General features: G+C 37.1%; 1 protein-coding gene across 2 annotated transcripts in view; it reads left to right on the top strand.

The window, feature by feature from the left end:
- MAP2K6 (mitogen-activated protein kinase kinase 6) overlaps nt 1-10431 on the top strand; it is a 177226-nt gene extending 166795 nt beyond the window's left edge. The window contains exons 11-13 of one of the 2 annotated variants that reach the window (XM_043999725.1): nt 316-361; nt 4344-4393; nt 7937-10431. In XM_043999725.1, coding sequence (XP_043855660.1) covers nt 316-361; nt 4344-4393; nt 7937-7994 — 154 coding nt within the window. In that variant the 3' untranslated portion in view covers nt 7995-10431. The remainder of the gene's footprint in view (nt 1-315; nt 362-4343; nt 4394-7936) is intronic. The other variant, XM_043999726.1, reaches the window with a different exon arrangement.
- The last annotated feature ends 6623 nt before the right edge of the window (nt 10432-17054 follow it).

Genomic DNA, 17054 nt, shown 5'->3' with positions numbered 1-17054 from the left:
AAGTAGATTCTAAAGGAAAGTAGATATATTTTGATTTATAATGACTGTAAATTTGAAGGGCAAACTTTTATGTCATAGGTATGGCATCTCCAAGAAAAGTAGATGTATTTTCTTTCTATGAACTCATGTCCACTGTTGACTTAAAACTTGATTTTGAAGGGGAACGGAAGAGGCAAATCAACATTGGAAACCTATGCTTTCAATATTGTTTTAAAGTTGGTTATGTTTAGTCTTCTGCAGGTTCTGAAATCCTAGTCTAGTGAAAATGCAGATGGTTTCTTGATTTTAATGTGTTTAATTCTTCCCTTTTTTAAGCTTGAAGAAGAATTCCAAAGAACGGCCAACATATGCAGAACTTATGGTGAGTATTGTTAGTGGTATAAACATGTCCAAACTAACATCTACTGAAGATTAAACAACTCAAATATAAATGATAACCAAACAACTACCAACACTACCAACTACCAAACACTATTTCACATTGAAATAGTGAATTCACCAAGACATGAATGCCAGTGATTGATTTTTTTTTTAATGAAGAATTCAGAGTACTAGGTTTTATTTCTAATCTGAGTACTGTCTCTTGAGTAATCTTGGCAAAGATCCCTTAATTACCATTCCTTACTACTTTTATGGGAAAATATCAGAGTTATACAGCACATAGTGATATTTGCAAAGTGCTTTGAGATCTCTGAGATCCTCAGATTTAGAAGGTGCCAAGGATCCTACATTACTATTGCAGAAGGAATTTTAGGCTTTTAAAAAAAGTTTCTTGAAAAGTGGTACAAGAGATTCAGAAGAATGAGTATAGATTGTTTTGGATGAAACATCAGCCTTAATCAATTTTGTTGAAAAAAATTTGGTTTGTTTTTTTTTATGTCTAGACAAATATTTATTTCTTCCTTGGTTAGAAATATGGCCCCTCTCCTAAGATACTGCTAGCCTAAAATAAGTTTGGTAAAATTTCATTAATTTGAATCCTATTCAATGAGAATTCATGATTTACCTTTCGTACTAACTATGAAATAAAGGATTTTTCTCAGCAAATTCATAATATAAATAAAACCTTGTCACAATGTTTAGCTTACCCAAGAAAATAAACTTTTATAGCATTTTAGGAGGACATGTATAACCATATTTTAATCACAAAGAAATCAGGAGGACTTATTTGCAACATTTGTCAGTCATCAGGTTTTGTTGCTGTTCATATTTAATGATGATATAAATGCATTTCTTTAAACCATATTCTATATTTCAGAATGTTCACTAATTCAGGGATGATTTTCCTGGAATTTTCCATTAGGTTTTTCATTTTATATGGGATAAAAATAACCCTTTTTTGGGCCAATATCCCAATTATTAAGTAAGAAATGAAATTTTTCATCCTTGCCTCTTCTTTCCACACTGAAACCATTATTACTCTCCATGCTTTCCCCAGGTAGAGTACTAAAGATATTGCTTCTGGAGTCCTTTAACCAAATGAAGAATATGGTGACTTCATAATAAAAAAGTACAGATAATAATGATGATGATAATGATAGCTTATTTTTATATAGCACTTCTTACAAAGTGGGCAGCTAGCCAGTTGGTACAGCGGATAGAACACTGGGCTTGGAATCAGGAAGACCTGAGTTCAATTCTAGCCACAGACACTGTGTGTCCCTGGGGAAATCAATTAAACCTATTTGACTTGGTTTCCTCATCTGTAAAATGAGCTGGCGAAAGAAATGGCAAACCCACTTCAGTATCTTTGCCAAGAAAACTCCATACAGGGTCATGAAGAATTGGACATGACTGAAGCTACTGAACAAGAAAACCTTACAAAGAACTTTCCTTGCAACAGCTGGGTAAGGTAAATAGTGAAAGTATCATTATCCCCATTTTACAGATGAGGGAACTGAGTCTCATCTTAGTGTGACTAAGGTTGCATAGCTAGGAAGTGAGCCAGCTGGGATTTGAACTTAATCTCCTCATTCTAGATCCAGGAAACTGATGAGAGAGATGTTTGAAGCTGGCAAGAAATCATGGAACACCTTTCAGTTTCTCTGGTTTAAGCTTAAGATTTAAATTCTGGCCAAAGATCCAGCTTTGCTGTATCAACTGAATTGTATTCATTTCAATTGGATGACCCCAAAAGAAAAGAAAGAAGAATTCTTGGTAGCTTTGTGACCTGAGAAGGGATAAATGGTCTTACTATAGCCCTGAATGACCTTAGCTTTTCTCTTTGAGTTCCTTCATCATTTATTCATTTTTTCCTGGCCCTGAAGGTAGTCTGGGCCCTTGTTCCTTCAGTTTTAGTCTGTGCAGAATTTTTGCCATCCCCATTAATGAGGTAGCTCCCAATGTTTCAGAACTCTAAGAGCAGTTTTACATTGGGGCTGAGGGCTTGTGATATGGTCCAAGAGACGGGGTGATTAGTGAAAAAAAAATTCATTCAGTATGTGGCCTTCTTTTCTTACCCCATTTATGAGCAGTTTGATTACCTGGCTTAGGAGGCCCTGCTATTCTTCATATCCCATTTTAAGTATTCAACAAAAGTTTCAATTCAACAAGTATTTAAGTGCCAAATAGGTATGAGACCTAGGATTTAATATGGATTAAAAATTAATTTTGACACTACGAGTAGGCCCCGGGGTGTTATTTTAGACTCTGAAATGCAATTTCAATATGATTTTGATTTGACACCAGTTGTCAGGCAAAAGGGTCTAGTTTATTCATATGTGTCTGTGTGTATTTAAAGAGTGATGCATTTTCTTTCCAAGTGGTCTCTTATCATAAAGGTTCACTGGAGCACATTTGAGGAAAGATGTTTGGTTCCAGCTTAATACCCACTGGCAGCTGTGTTCATTTCTATTAAGCTACCTTTCCAGAATATCTTAACACTGTGGTATTTTATGGCTGACATATTAATGTTGTGAGGTCTTGTGGTTTTTTTTTTTCTTATTCTTCTTATGGCTTTAGACTTTGTGGTACTGGAATGGACTTCTCTTTTAAGACCATAACTGCTCCCTGCTTTCCTGTGGAGTTGAGGTTTTTAATGGAAAATCTGAGTCCGAACTCCCTGACTCTAGCATTGGGAAAACAGATGCTGAGATACTATTGTTCAAGTTAGAAGACTAGATGGGCTGGGAGGGAAGAATGTCTTTCCAGATGAAATGGAGCACAAATAGAAAGCACTACTAACTAACACTTTGCCATTTCCATTTCCATCTGCTGCAAGGAAAATAGGGGTGCTGAGTTGGTTTGTTTTTGACTTCTAGAAAACTCTAAATTCTTTTCTTCTTCCCTTGGATTGAACTCAGGAATGAACAAATAGGTCATGCTCCCTATAACCTCTAAGATAAATTATCTACACTTTCAAACTGTTACCCATTGGCATGGTTTGGTAGGATTTGACTCCAGGAGATGATGATGGTCAGTAATGCTGACTGTTTTGGACTAGGTCTAACTTAGGGACAATTAAATGATTCAGGCCTGGGGTTAGAATGCAGTGAAATACTTGTTGACCATAAAATGCAATAAAATAACTTCATTAATCACAAAGGATAAAAAGGATACAATTCTCAAGGTTAAAAAGGATACTTCTTAAAATAAAACATTATTCCCTTCTGCCTCCTCACTCACTACCAGAATCAATGGTGGGTCAAAAAGACATCCCCACAGAATGGTAGTCATGCCACTAAAACCACTCAGTCACCAACTCAAGCTAGCCCTTTTACACTTAAGGGGGCAGGGAAGTCACATCAATAATTCAAGCCTCAGTCTCAGGCCAACCAAATACCAAAAATGACCCTCTTAAAGGAAACCCAGTCTATCTCCTACAAATAGATGGTGTTTTGATCATATCTCATCCCTTTCTGGTAAGATCCCAAAATTTCCTAGGTGACCTACCACTAAAAAAGTCTTAAAAGAATTCAGACTTCATAACAATACCAGTTTTAGAGATTAATAAAATAATAAAAACATAAAACAATACAATCTTCTAAAAGTAAACTTCATACAATAAAGGTAATGCCAAGAATGGCTCAGCATAAGCCTACTTATGTAAAAATTACCATTATGACCAGTATCAACACCAGGAATGTAAGAGCTCCAATTGATGATACTTCCAACATAATCACCGATCTCTACTGTTAAATACAATGGCAAAGTATTTAAAAGGTTTTAAGCCTTTTACATGCTATCTCACCCAGGGACTAAGTTTGTGTTGGTACTTCTGTCATTGGACTACCCGCTAAAGGTCTCTGGCCCACCAGTCAAAACCTCTTCCTTCTTGGGAACTCCAGCAGAGGGGGATGGTGCTAAATTTGGGGCCTTTCAGAGGTCTCCCTTTTTCTGTCCAGGCTAGATGGAGATTCCCCGTCATCCTCATCCAGGGACTCCTTTCTTCCAGGTAAATTCTTTCCTACTAAGGGTATAAGAAGACAATTTCATCTCCTCTATATCATTAAACAAGTGAAATTGTTGTTGTTCTGTCTTGTCTGACTCTTCATGACCCTCTGGACCATAGCATGCCAATACTGTCCATGGGATTTTCTTGGCAAAGATACTATAGTGGTTTGTCATTTCCTTCTTAAGGGAAACAGGTTAAGTGGGTCACAGAGCTTGTAAGTAGTGTCTGTGGCCAAATTTGAACTGGTTCTTCCTGACCCCCAGTTCTCACCTCTACGGGCTGATTATCTGTCTACTCGTCCATTCCACATTTCAAAAGCCATATTCCAAGTTCCTCAAGGGAAAGAGTATCATGATTAATTATCCACCTAATGTGGCAGTGGGCATAGTGCTTACTCCCTGAGCTCCTATTTGCATAGATCTACTTGCCTTCTAGAGATGCACTATTATCCTGATCAAATTCACTAGTGGATCTGCCTAGGCCTGGTATTAATGGTGTCAGGGAAGGCCCATAGCTAATTGGTGATGACATTTAGGTGGGGCAGTACTCAAAAGTCAAGTTCTAATTGAACCCTAAGCAGCTAGGTCATAGTCAGTGTCCCTGCTGGGAAGCATAAATCCAGTCTACCAAACGTATCTCTTAAAGAAATTTCACCCACCCCCCTACTGTCCTCTATTGGGGAATCAGCTGCAGAGATAATTCATCTTTCTCTACCCCAAACTAAAGAACTCCCCATTTCAGCTATCTAAGCAAGGACAATACACATTAATGCTGTTATAAAGTCATCTGCACAGGGCAGTAGTAGTTCCTTTAAGACCTCACTAGTGGCAACTGTCCATAGCCTGTGCCTTTTATGCTTCAGGGGGCAAGGAAACCAAACCTATAATTCAATCCCAGGTCGTCTGGGCCAACCAAATCCTAAGAATGGCCTCCTTTCCACATTAAAGGGAAACCAACCCAACCCACACAAGATAAATGGTGCTTCTTCCACAATAGGTGCTACAGTGGTTAGCTTTGACAAGCTACTACTGATATGTGTGTGTATATGTTTAATATATGGTTGGCAGGGCTGGGTGCGGACACATAGTTGTGTCATGGTACCTTAATTTAGTGGTTATGCACAGAGGTTTTGGTGATTGTGGGTGGAATAAGGTGGTAGGTTGTGCAGCTGTTGGGTGTCATTAACACATGTTGGATATCTTATTGCAATACAACATCCCATATTCATGATAGGATACTTTCACACCATTATGTTGAGTGTGTTGCATCCTGTGTACTTTGGGGCCTTCTAAAAGTAGGAGGAGAATCACCTTCATCTTGTTTCTAGGACCCCACATCTCAAAGTCAATTCCAAATCATAAGCTGGTGACTTTCAGAATGCTTTGTGGTCTATGTTATTCTTAGCCTTTGCTTGCAGGAGAAATGGGTCCTTTCCCAACCTTTTATAGCCTCAAATCCCACATGAGGGCGAGTCAGACTTTCTATTTTGACAGTGACTGCCCATGGCTCTGACTTCCTTGGTTTCCCCCTCCCCTTGAGGTTCCTACAACAGTTTTCTAGCCTGTGAATTAAAAAAAAAGGTGGGGAAGAAAACACACCCAGACTGATTTTGGAAGAATGACTTCAAGGCAGTTTGTTGGATATCATGCCCAGACCTCCTGAACAAAGAGACAGTGTGGGGGCTGGAAGGTGTAGATTTGTATCAGGAAACACTTTCATTTGCCCCCTCTACCCCCATTTTCAGTAATTTGAGAAAATCTCAAGTGTCCAGGAAATGCAGGGATCCCCCTACTACCCAATAATGATAAAAATGTTTGAAAATAGCTTGGTCAGTGCAAATAAATATGTCAATATGATGCTTTGTAATTCACAGGGTGGCACTGTATGTCATCCCTGGGGACTGATATCAGGTGGCTTAGAGCCCAAGAATCAAGTAACCCTGCTCCTTCTCAGCTTCATGGAAGAATGACTTCTATTGATGACTTATAGAGATTTCCAGGCTCAGAGCCAGCTGTTAACACAGACTAATCTAGTTCCTCTTTGATTTGCAGACTAACAACACCCAGACTGTTTTTGGAAGAATGACTTGAAAGCAAAGTTGTTGGGGGACTACTGGGGGACCATCTTCCTTTTCTGAGTCTGGCTTTTTGTTTTGTTTTGTTTTTCCCTCACCTGATCTTTGTGCTGTTTCTAAAAACTTCCCTGGGAAGGCTTTGGGTTCCCCACAATGTGACTCACTCTACCCTTTGCTGTCAGGTTTAAAATAAGTACAATGGGAAAAACCTCCCACCAGGCTACATGAAAGTTGACAACTGAAATCTCGAAAGTAAGGGAAACATGAAGTGACTCAACTATGCCATGAAGCAAAAGGACAACATTTTTAGCTCTTTAAATTGTTATTTAAAATAATACTAGCAGACACTCAGGATGGGGGGTAGTGGACATGAGAAGTGTTTTTTGATACACCTGAAGAATAAAAGATTCTGTTATTGAATCATTTCATTTGGAATGGGATAGGAACAGGTTTCTTTTATGCAGAGTTGCAATGCTCACACTTTGAAAGCAGTGTACTCACCAGCAACATAACTGAGGAATCAGAGAATTGTAGCATTCATGTGCATGAAAAAATCCTTAACTTTTCTTCAGAACTGTTCTAAAGTTTCTTATGTGATTGTTCTGGGGAGATGTTTTTCTAAGACCAAGTGTTTTTCTAAATTCTGTTCATCTGAGATATGAAATGCCTGAATATTTATTTTTTCCCTTTTCAATATCTAACCTGTAAATTTGTTTTAATTCCAAAGACACTCAGTACAGAGGCAAAATACATTTCTTCCCGGAAGGGACAGCCCTTCTCAGGAATGAGTACAAATTACAGGTATTGATGGGATTTGACTAGTACTTTTAACATTATTGTAAAGTCAAAAGATTTACCAAATCCATGGCAACCTAGATTGCCTCACTGTCAAGTATTAATGGCAGCTTTATAAATTTAATAATTTATTAAATCAGTTTTTTTCTTCTCACCCTTTCCCCGAGGAGTTCTAAAGGGAAAGGAAGGAAAGAAGAAAACATTTGTTAAACATTTACTAGTGCATGTGTCCAGGGCTGTGCTAAGTGCTTTAGAAATATTTAAGTATTTGGTCTTCACACCCAAGTTCAAAACCAGCCTCAGACCATTATTAGCTGTCTGACTCTGGGCATGTCACTTAACCTCCATTTGCCTCAGTTTCTTCATCTGTAAAATGGGGGGGGGTGTTAATAATAGCATCTACTTCCCAGGATTGTTGTGAGTAGAAAATGAAATAATATTTATAAAATGCTTTGGAAATCTTAAAGCATTATATACATGCTAGCTATTATTATTAATAAGTTGTTATTATTTACTGTGCCTACTGTCTGTTGGGCACTGTGCAGTATGGGTAGAAATCTTAATATAGCCCTAATGGATTCATATAATCAGCTTCCTACCCAATTACACATTTTTTGTTAACCTCCTATATAAGTGGCTAACATTGATAATGTATATTTCTGTTTTCTCCCCAGCAACACCAATTTTTCACTCTGCATGAATCCAAAGCAACAGATGCAGCATCTTTTGTAAAACTGATTCTTGGAGACTAAAAACCATTGGACTCAATCACTTGGCCCTCCTGTGGATTGGTGGGTTTAGGGGTTGGAGATTCTTCACTAAAGCATCAATAGAAACTTGGCAATGAGATGATGCTTATTTTTTTAACCCTGCCTCTCAGAAGGTTGTTTGTTTATTTGTTTGTTTATTTTTTCCCAAAGGGGTCTTGGAATCCATAGTGTATAGAATGAACTGTTTAGTCAGATGAAATATAATAAGGCTCAGACTTTACAACATTGAAAAGGTGATTAAATATTTAATGACATGTCACAAGACTCCTTAACCTTCTCAGCCTTTTCCTGTTCCTCTCCAAGGAGAATACATTTGTCTGGGTTAATAGGTGCTATGGTAGTTATGAAGTCTTATGTAGATTTATATTTTGTTCTTCCTGTTATTTTAATATTTATGTTTAAATGCTTGATTTGAATAGATTCTGTTTTATGTGAGGGAGACCTTGTGAAAGAGGAGGCTGTGATGTCAATATTTATAGGGTTTTTCAGGGGAAAGGGTTAAAGAACTTTTGGGCTCTAAAAGAAACAATTTATTATGCATCTTTAAGAACTTCAATAACAATCTTTCTTCCCAAGAGCCTATTCCAACCGCTGCTGCTGCTGCTGCTGCTGCTGCCATCTTCCCAAACACCTTGTCCAATACTGGGTATTCATTAACTATTCTGTGTGATGTGGTAAAGTATCCCAGTACTACTTTGTCTGACTTTGGAAGAAGTAAAATCACTTTATCATGGCTCAAAGTGGAGACACAGCTTGCTTCATGGCATTTATGACACTTTTAACTTGATTGTGATATATACCTACCCCCCTACAGAAGGAGGGCATATATGTACATGTGTGTATGTGTGTGTATATTTGTTTTTGGTAGGCTGTGAGTCTTGCAAAGGGTCTTCTATTTATATTATTCTATGTTCAGTAAGGATGATTACTATCAGTGTCTTGGGGGCAGGGGGAAGGATGTTTTATATCCAACCAATCAGGGAAGTGGTGCCTTCTTCTGATTCTATTTGTTCTGATGTGTGTGTGCCACAGGTATTATTTCTTTATCTTTGTGGCTAATGGGGTGTTTGCTACTCTTCTCAAACTCCTGCTCAGTGAAAGAGTCTCACCATTAATTATCTTCTTAATGGAAGGGGCTCTGTCAGGAAAAATTTAGAGGCAGCTTTTGGTTTCTTGGATAAAACGAGGAGAATCAGGGACAGAAGTTAGTACCCTTGTGCTGACTCCAAGTTTCCACAACTGCAAACAGGATGAAGCCTCCTTCAGACAATACACAGTCATTGGACACAGGAAGTTAGTTCCATTTGAACCCTCAGGAGGGTACACAGTATGATTCAGCAAGTCTGTGGTTGCCTCTGGATTCAGGCTCTATGATGATGGACTCTGGGTGACCATAAGACTCATAAGACCATGGAGTGCCAAAGGTTTCAGGTAAACGTCAGATGTGCTTTAACATGGGAACTCCTACTGGTCTTGAAGAGAATTCTTACTCAAAGCATACTCCTGAAATATGAGAACATCTGGGGTTTTAATGAAAAGGGCTGATCACAATTTCTTACAACACTGATCATCACTTAGGCACCAGGAGGCAACAATTTGCTCCACTATACATTTGGAAATGGAAGTACAACCAAATCTTTGTTGTTGTTGCTGTTGTTTCTTTGTTCTCTTTCATTGTTGCCTTCTAAGTGCAGTAGTGTTTGGTGCATGCAAGTGCCATGCTTCTTTGTGTCTACTTGACATAAAAGAAGATCTCTGTCTCCTACTACTCTTATTGAATCTATACTGAAACTGTCACCAATATACTTTCCACCTTTGGAAAAGGAACATTGGGCCAATGGATGTATAGACACATTCTCTTCACTTTCCTCTGTCTCCCCAAATTGAGAAGTTATTTCTGTGAGACCCTGAGATGTAGGAAGAAAAAGCCAAAATATCACCATATACCTAGCCCTGCATGTTTTCATTTAGACAGAGATATGTTTATTCTGCTTAGTTTAAAATAAAACTATGAACTGTTTTAGCTTTGAATGGCCTTAAAATGATTCTACAAGAAGGGGCAAATGTCTTCTTATAAAAGAGGAGGCTGAAGCCTACGATCAGGAAAGAAAATGCTTGTCTATGTTTATTATAGCTTGTACTGTTTCTACCTTGGGAGAATTTGAACTATTAGGAAAAAAACCCAGAAAGGCATTGATGGGAAACAGCTTTGATTGCAACTTTAGGTAAAGTGTGAAGGATTCCCTCCCTCCCAAATAAACAGAAAATCCACCCAGTCACCCAGAAAAGGCCCAAGTAAGGCCTTTTCTCTACAGTTTTGGCTTTACATACACACATGTACGTATGTAAAGCCATATATATGTATGTATAAAATATACATGCATATATGTACATACATGTTTGTGTGGAATATACACATGTAAATAAATGTACAGTTCCTTATATATGAACATTTGATTTATGAATAGCCCATCTATACAAATGGGCTGCAGGGAAATCCATGGAGACTATGCCCATCTATGAAGGCAACCTCCCTTCCCCCTGAATTCAGAACGCTTGGGAATAATTGACATAGGAGAAGTACCTTCAACAAATATTGAATCACAAGATCCTAAATTTGGAAGGGATCTCAGAGGCCATAGAGTCCATCCTATTTCTGACCTAGAATCCTCTCTACAGTGTACTTGGTAAATGGACATACCATCTTTGCCTGAAGATGTCCAGTGAAGGAGAGTTAACTACCTCATAAAGCAGCCTGTTCTGCTTTTGGATAGCTCTAATTGTAAGGAAAGTTTGCCTTATTCCAATCCTACATTTGCCTATTTGCAACTTCTGCCCATTGATCCTAGGTCTTCCTTTTGGGACCAGGCAGAATAAGGCTCTTCTACATGATGAAGACCCTTTAGAGACTTAAAGACAGTTATTGTTTTTCCCTAAGTATTTTTTCCTCCCATTGAAACATGCTGAGTTCATTTGGTTGATGCTCTTCTGGCACAGTCTTGAAGCCCTTCACCATCCTGATTGTCTTCTTCTGTAACCTCTCTAGGTTATCAATAGCCTTCCTAAAAATATGGCACTCACAACTGAGTTCCACACTCTACATGTGTCTGACAAAGGCAAAATTCTATAGTACTATCACCTCACTTGCCCTAGACACCATGACTCTCTTAATGTAGTCTAAGCCTTCATTGATTTTATTAGCTATATATCAAATTCTTGACTTCTATATTGAAGTTATAGCCAACTAAGCTCCCCTTCAGTCTTTTCTAACTATTGTCTAGCCACATCTTCCCATCTTGTACATGTAATGTTGATTTTTTGAATTTGTTTGACTTTATTTTTATTTCTATTACATTGCATATTATTCAGTTTGGACAAGTGTCCTAACTTGTCAAGATCTTTTAAAATTTGCTTTTTTGAAGATCTTTTAAAATTTTGACTGTGTTCTACAATGTATTGGCTGTTTCTCTTAGTTTTTATGTCATTTACTAATTTGATATGCTTTCTAGATCTTTGTCAGGTCATTGGTAAAAATGTTAAGATACTTTGGACATAGCATAGATACCTTGGACAATTCACTCACACCTCCTTCCAAATGAAAACCAAACCATTAATGACTCGATCTAGCCATTTAAACAGTGTGAAATTCATGTAACTGTAATATAGTCTAGGCTTAGACTATATCACTCTATCTTTGCTAGAAAAAGAGAATGTGATACTTTGTCAAATACTTTCAATCAACCAATTGGTGAACATTTATTATGTATCTAGTATGTGCCAGACACTGTGCTAAGAGCTGGGAACATAAAAAGGGTACAATATACAGTCCCTCCCCTCAATGAGCTGATAATATAATGAGGAAGACATCTGGCTAAACCCCATCTCCATCATTCTCTGAATGTCACAGTATAGTAATCCTGTTAAAAGAGGAAATGAGATTAGTCTTTCATGAACTGTTCTTGATGAGAACATTATGCCTACCTCCTTTTAAAGATGTACATCCCTTTATTATCACTTTCTAGCATCTTGTCAGAAAGTCTGCTAACCTGACAATAGTTTGTATATTCAATTCTCTTCCCTTTTATCAAAGTCAGGACACTATATGCCTCCTTCGGGTTCCTGATCTTTGAATGATCACTGCCAGTGGTTTGGCAATTATATCTGCTAGTTGAATGTATGAATGAATCAAAAAATAGAATATTTTATTAAGCACTTGCTATGTGTGAGACACTGTGCTAAAGCACCAGAGGTACATAAAAAAATTAGAAAGTCCCTAGCATGTATTTCACTGTACATCACCTCATTTATCTTGCGTATCAACTTCCTATTATCACTTTTGGTTCTGCCCTTTCTGGCCCAAAGCTCATTCTCTTTGGCAAAGAAAACAGAAGCAAAATGAGAGTTGATTGACTCTACTTTCTTTACTCATTATCATTATCTCTTCTCCTTGAGAAGCAGCCTAGCTCCTCTTTCATTTTCCTCCTTTTCCCAAGATAGCTACCCTACTCATTGAAAAAAAAATATTCTTAGCTTTTAAGGTGCCATTTCTAATCCAGATGCATAGAATTAAGAAGTAACTAATAGTCAATAGTATTTACCCTGTCCTTCCTCTAACATGGGAGTCTTGAATACTACTGCCATTGGAGAGCCATGTTCTTAGCATCTTAAATTAGAACATGAAATATATTTACCCCGAGAAATAATGTTCTAAGTAGCAGTTAGGTATAGCTGAAAAGTACTATGCTTTCTTTCATGATGTTATTGGTTAAATAGGCATTTATAGGCAAGCCTGGAAACCTAGCCAACATGTATTAAATCATTTTCAAGGGGAAATGTTCCAAATTCCAACCAATTAATCTACATTTGAAATGTGGATCACAAACTACTAATAAGTTGGGGACTGCTTATAAGATGTATGTATGAATATATTCTCTACATATGCATGCATACATGATCATGTTTAATGTCTTGACATAAAATAATTAACCTGAATCACATATACTCTCATGCTCCCATTACTTGTATATAACTGTATAAATACAGATATATACATACCTGCACAATTCTCAGCCCACAGATTGTAAAATCAAAGTAAAATGTGCATACAGAAAAAAGGCTATATTTTCTCCAAATTAATTCATTAGTGTCCTTTGGGTAAAATTAGATATTTAGCATTTGGTTCAAGATATTATTTATTATAAACTGGCAATTTTTTAAAAATGAAGATTCCTGAACTTGACATTCAAATGAGAGGCTCCCTTCAAACTTTTCACTTTGGGGGGTTATGCACTTGTTCAAAATATTTTGGGACTCTCTTGCAGAAAAGTCTTCAGAGCTACAGAAGAAAAGCCATCTCAATCATTATTTAATAATCAGCTCTTATTTTTGAGTAACAATGAGACTTGATCTGATAATCTACTTTATTTGGAGAATTTGGCTCCAAATTACTTTAGACTTTTTTTTCCTCAGAGGTGACTTTATCCTCAATGAAGAATGATTTGCCACTATTGAGACTTTTCAGAATAACAGACTATAGATTCTGAAGTTGATTCTCAAAGAGCAATTTAATGAATGATTTGAGCAAGGGCAAGATCATCATTGGATTGTGGCTGATCTTCTAAGGTGACTACTTTGAAAGAGACAATACTAATTTAGATATATATTTTCTCGTATGTATGGTTAAGAGTGATTCATAGCACTTGGTCATCTGTCACTTATACATTTCCCAATTCAACAAATATTGAATGTTCACTGTGTGCAAGGCATTGAACACAGTGCTCTAAATTTGTATAGCACATGGCAGTTTTCAGAGTGTTTTCACAAACATTTCATTTCATGAACATATCATTGTGGTTTCTGGGGTAGATAAATAAATGATGTTATCTTCATTTTACATTTTTCATTTGTAAGCTCACTCAGAGTAAGTGATTTGCCCAAAGTTACACAAGCTAATAATAAGTAGTGGGACCCTGGGCTCAAACTTCATAGATGATATCTTGCAAAATAGTAACGTTATGAATTGTGGTTCATTAGAAACAGCATGAAGTAATGGGTAGAAAGCTAGCCTTGGAAACAGAAAATCGAAGTCAAAGTCCAGCTTCTGACACATACTGGCTATGTGACTTTGGGCAAATCACTTAAACTCCCTATTGTCTTGAAATTCTTTTTAGACTCAAAGTTTCTGAAACAGTGCCAACTTGCCTTTGTAGAGGAGTTTCTTAATCCCAGAGTTCTCTGTATTAGTGGTTCTCAAACTTTTGGACTCCTTTACCCTCTTAAAGAATATTTAAGATTCCCCCAAAAACTTTTGTTTATAGGAGTTATCAAAATTTTCCATATTATGAATTGATATCTTAGTATTTTTCATTTTAATAGTATTTTATTTTTTCCAATTACATGTGAAGATACTTTTCAACATTGATTTTTGTAAGATTTTGAGTTCCAAATTTTTCTCCCTCCTCTTTCCTCCTCCCTCTCAAAGCCAGAAAGCAATTTGATATAGGTCACAAATTACCATCATGTTAAACATATTTCCACACTTGTCATGTTGTGAGAGAAGAATCAGAACAAAAGGGAAAAACCACAAGAAAGAAGAAACAAAAACAACAACAAAAGTAAAACTAGTATATTTCCATCTGCATTCAGACCCCATCCTTCTTTTTCTTGATGTGAAGAGCATTTTCCATCATGAGTCTTTTGGAATTGTCTTGGATCATTGTCTTACTGAGAAGAACTAATTCTATCACAATTGGACATCTTAGTATTATTATTAAAAGAGTTTGTCTTTGACACTCCATGAAGAAGCCCCAGGTTCCTCCAGGGGTCCTAGGCCATACCAGTGAAATTACAACTTAAGTGTTTATTCCTATCATGGATTGATTGCACGTTGACATATGTTTATATGCCTTTAGAGAGTTTATTTTGAATGACTATCATGGTTAAGCCATCAGAAAATGGAAATGTGGTTGTCTTTAACTATTTCCTGATTTCACAGCAGTGATCTAAACTAACACCTCTGATCAAGATGGGAAGATTTAATTAAATAATTTTCCTCAACAATGAGAAGTACACATGGTTACACAATGAACTAGCGCTTCAATTCTTCTCTGATAAAGTGTGTTTCTACATAAAAAGTACACATATGTACACACATATAGAGAGGCATTTTGTCATTTTATTTGTATGTCTCTCCACTTACAGACAGGTTTTTGCCTGAATTTTTAGAACTTACATGGGGCTGTTCAAAACCCATTAGGGTCATTAGTTTTGTTTTGAGCTAAGTAGAATAAACAGATGTCTGTCTAAGTGAATACTAATTTGGTTGTCTTTTTCATTCCAAAGTGATCAAAGAGAGGTTCTTGAAACCTGCATATCTTGCATTCTAATGGATTCTTTGTTTTGTTCTTTTTAGCTCTGGCTAGATATCTTGACACTTTCAATACCTGTGGTCCTCTTGCAAAGTAAGCTGGCAATGCTTGCTGGTTTTGTCTCCCCAGTGATTTACTAAATTCTGGCCAGACTTTATAGGGAATTTTTAGCACACAGACAATGCTATGCATATTTTACTACGTATGTATAGATTTGAGACGGGGTTTCTGGTTCTCCTTTCTGAGAATTCAGTAGGCTTGATACTGGGCTACAGTTATTTTTCTTTTGGTATTGGCAGTTTGATTTATTAAGGAGGTCAGATGATGCCCTCATCAGCTAGCCTTCTTTTCAATAGTGTATCTTGAAAAGCAGAGAGCACTACTTAGATTTTCTTGGGAGAAAGATGTGTCAGGCATCTTCCAATTTCTTGGCCCAAACCCAAATCTAACATCTCATAGTATGTATCACCTGAATTATACTTCCCAGAGGAGACTAAGAACAGTTTTATTACAGAAGAAAACTCTCCTTCCTGCATTCTTAAATGTAATTTTAAAGGCCCTATAGGGCCATTTAAATTCCCCCTTTACTTGCTTCCTTTGTGAATGTATGTTTGTATGTGTGTGTTTTCTTTTTCTTTTTCTCACAGAGCCTGAACTGTTCTGATTGATTGTCTTCAGCTGCAGCTGAAGGCCAGCCAGCTGCTTTATAGACCTAGTTCCAGCATCAATTCTCGCTTTGAAAAACATGACATTTAAAACCAGTCTTTGGTTTTCCTACATATGGATCTGATGGTTTTGTTAAAGATTGTTTTTGTGTTTTTTCTCCTGGAATACATGCCTCACTTGGACACCACATCCCTTTGACCTCAGAACACCTTTATTTAGGTGCCATGGCAACAATTGGGAGAGATTTATATGATACTGTTCAGTATCAGTATAAATGGAGGGTATTAATATCACTGGCTTTATTCCAGTAGAATACTAATGTTTGTGTTGTTTGCAGTTAGTAACCCTAAAAACGGAATTCTTTGTGGTTTGAAACTCCATATTACTTCACTCTTTGTTTTCTTTCCTTGACTCTTGCCGTTTATCTTTTTAATTGAGGTCACAACCTCCTTTACTACTTGTCAATATTGCGTTACCAGATGTTGTGGTCTAGAAAATGAAACAACCCACAGGTCACAGAATCAGAGGAAGCAGGGTGCACACAATAAAGGAGATACTGGTTTCTCCAAATACACTTGATTTAGTATCACTGTAGTGTAACCGCAAAAGAGGGGAAGGATATATTTTTTTCATATTTTAAAACAACACTAAAAATGTCTTTTCTGACAGAAGAGGCTCATTAGCTTTGCTAAGAGATTGAGCTCAGAGGACAGAGTAAAACCCCCTCATCGTGGGTTTGGAAATCCAGGGGATAATAACCCATTGATTTTTACATCTGCCATACCCAAGATCTAATCTTTGAGTTAGATCCTCATAGTTTTATAACTCTCATTGGACTTTGGAAGTCATACCAGGGTATCCATAGAACTTTTCAGAATCAGTGGGACAAAGTTAGTGAGATGAATGAAAATTCTGTGGTTACTAATTAATATGCTTCATCTAATGCTTTGATGGTTAAGTGAATCTTCCATTTTTGTATGGTGGGCAGA

Source organism: Dromiciops gliroides, chromosome 4 (genome assembly GCF_019393635.1).
Source record: "Dromiciops gliroides isolate mDroGli1 chromosome 4, mDroGli1.pri, whole genome shotgun sequence".
Taxonomy (NCBI): domain Eukaryota; kingdom Metazoa; phylum Chordata; class Mammalia; order Microbiotheria; family Microbiotheriidae; genus Dromiciops; species Dromiciops gliroides.
The sequence above is the reverse complement of the archived record's forward strand: the minus strand, read 5'-3'. Positions and strand labels throughout refer to the sequence as shown.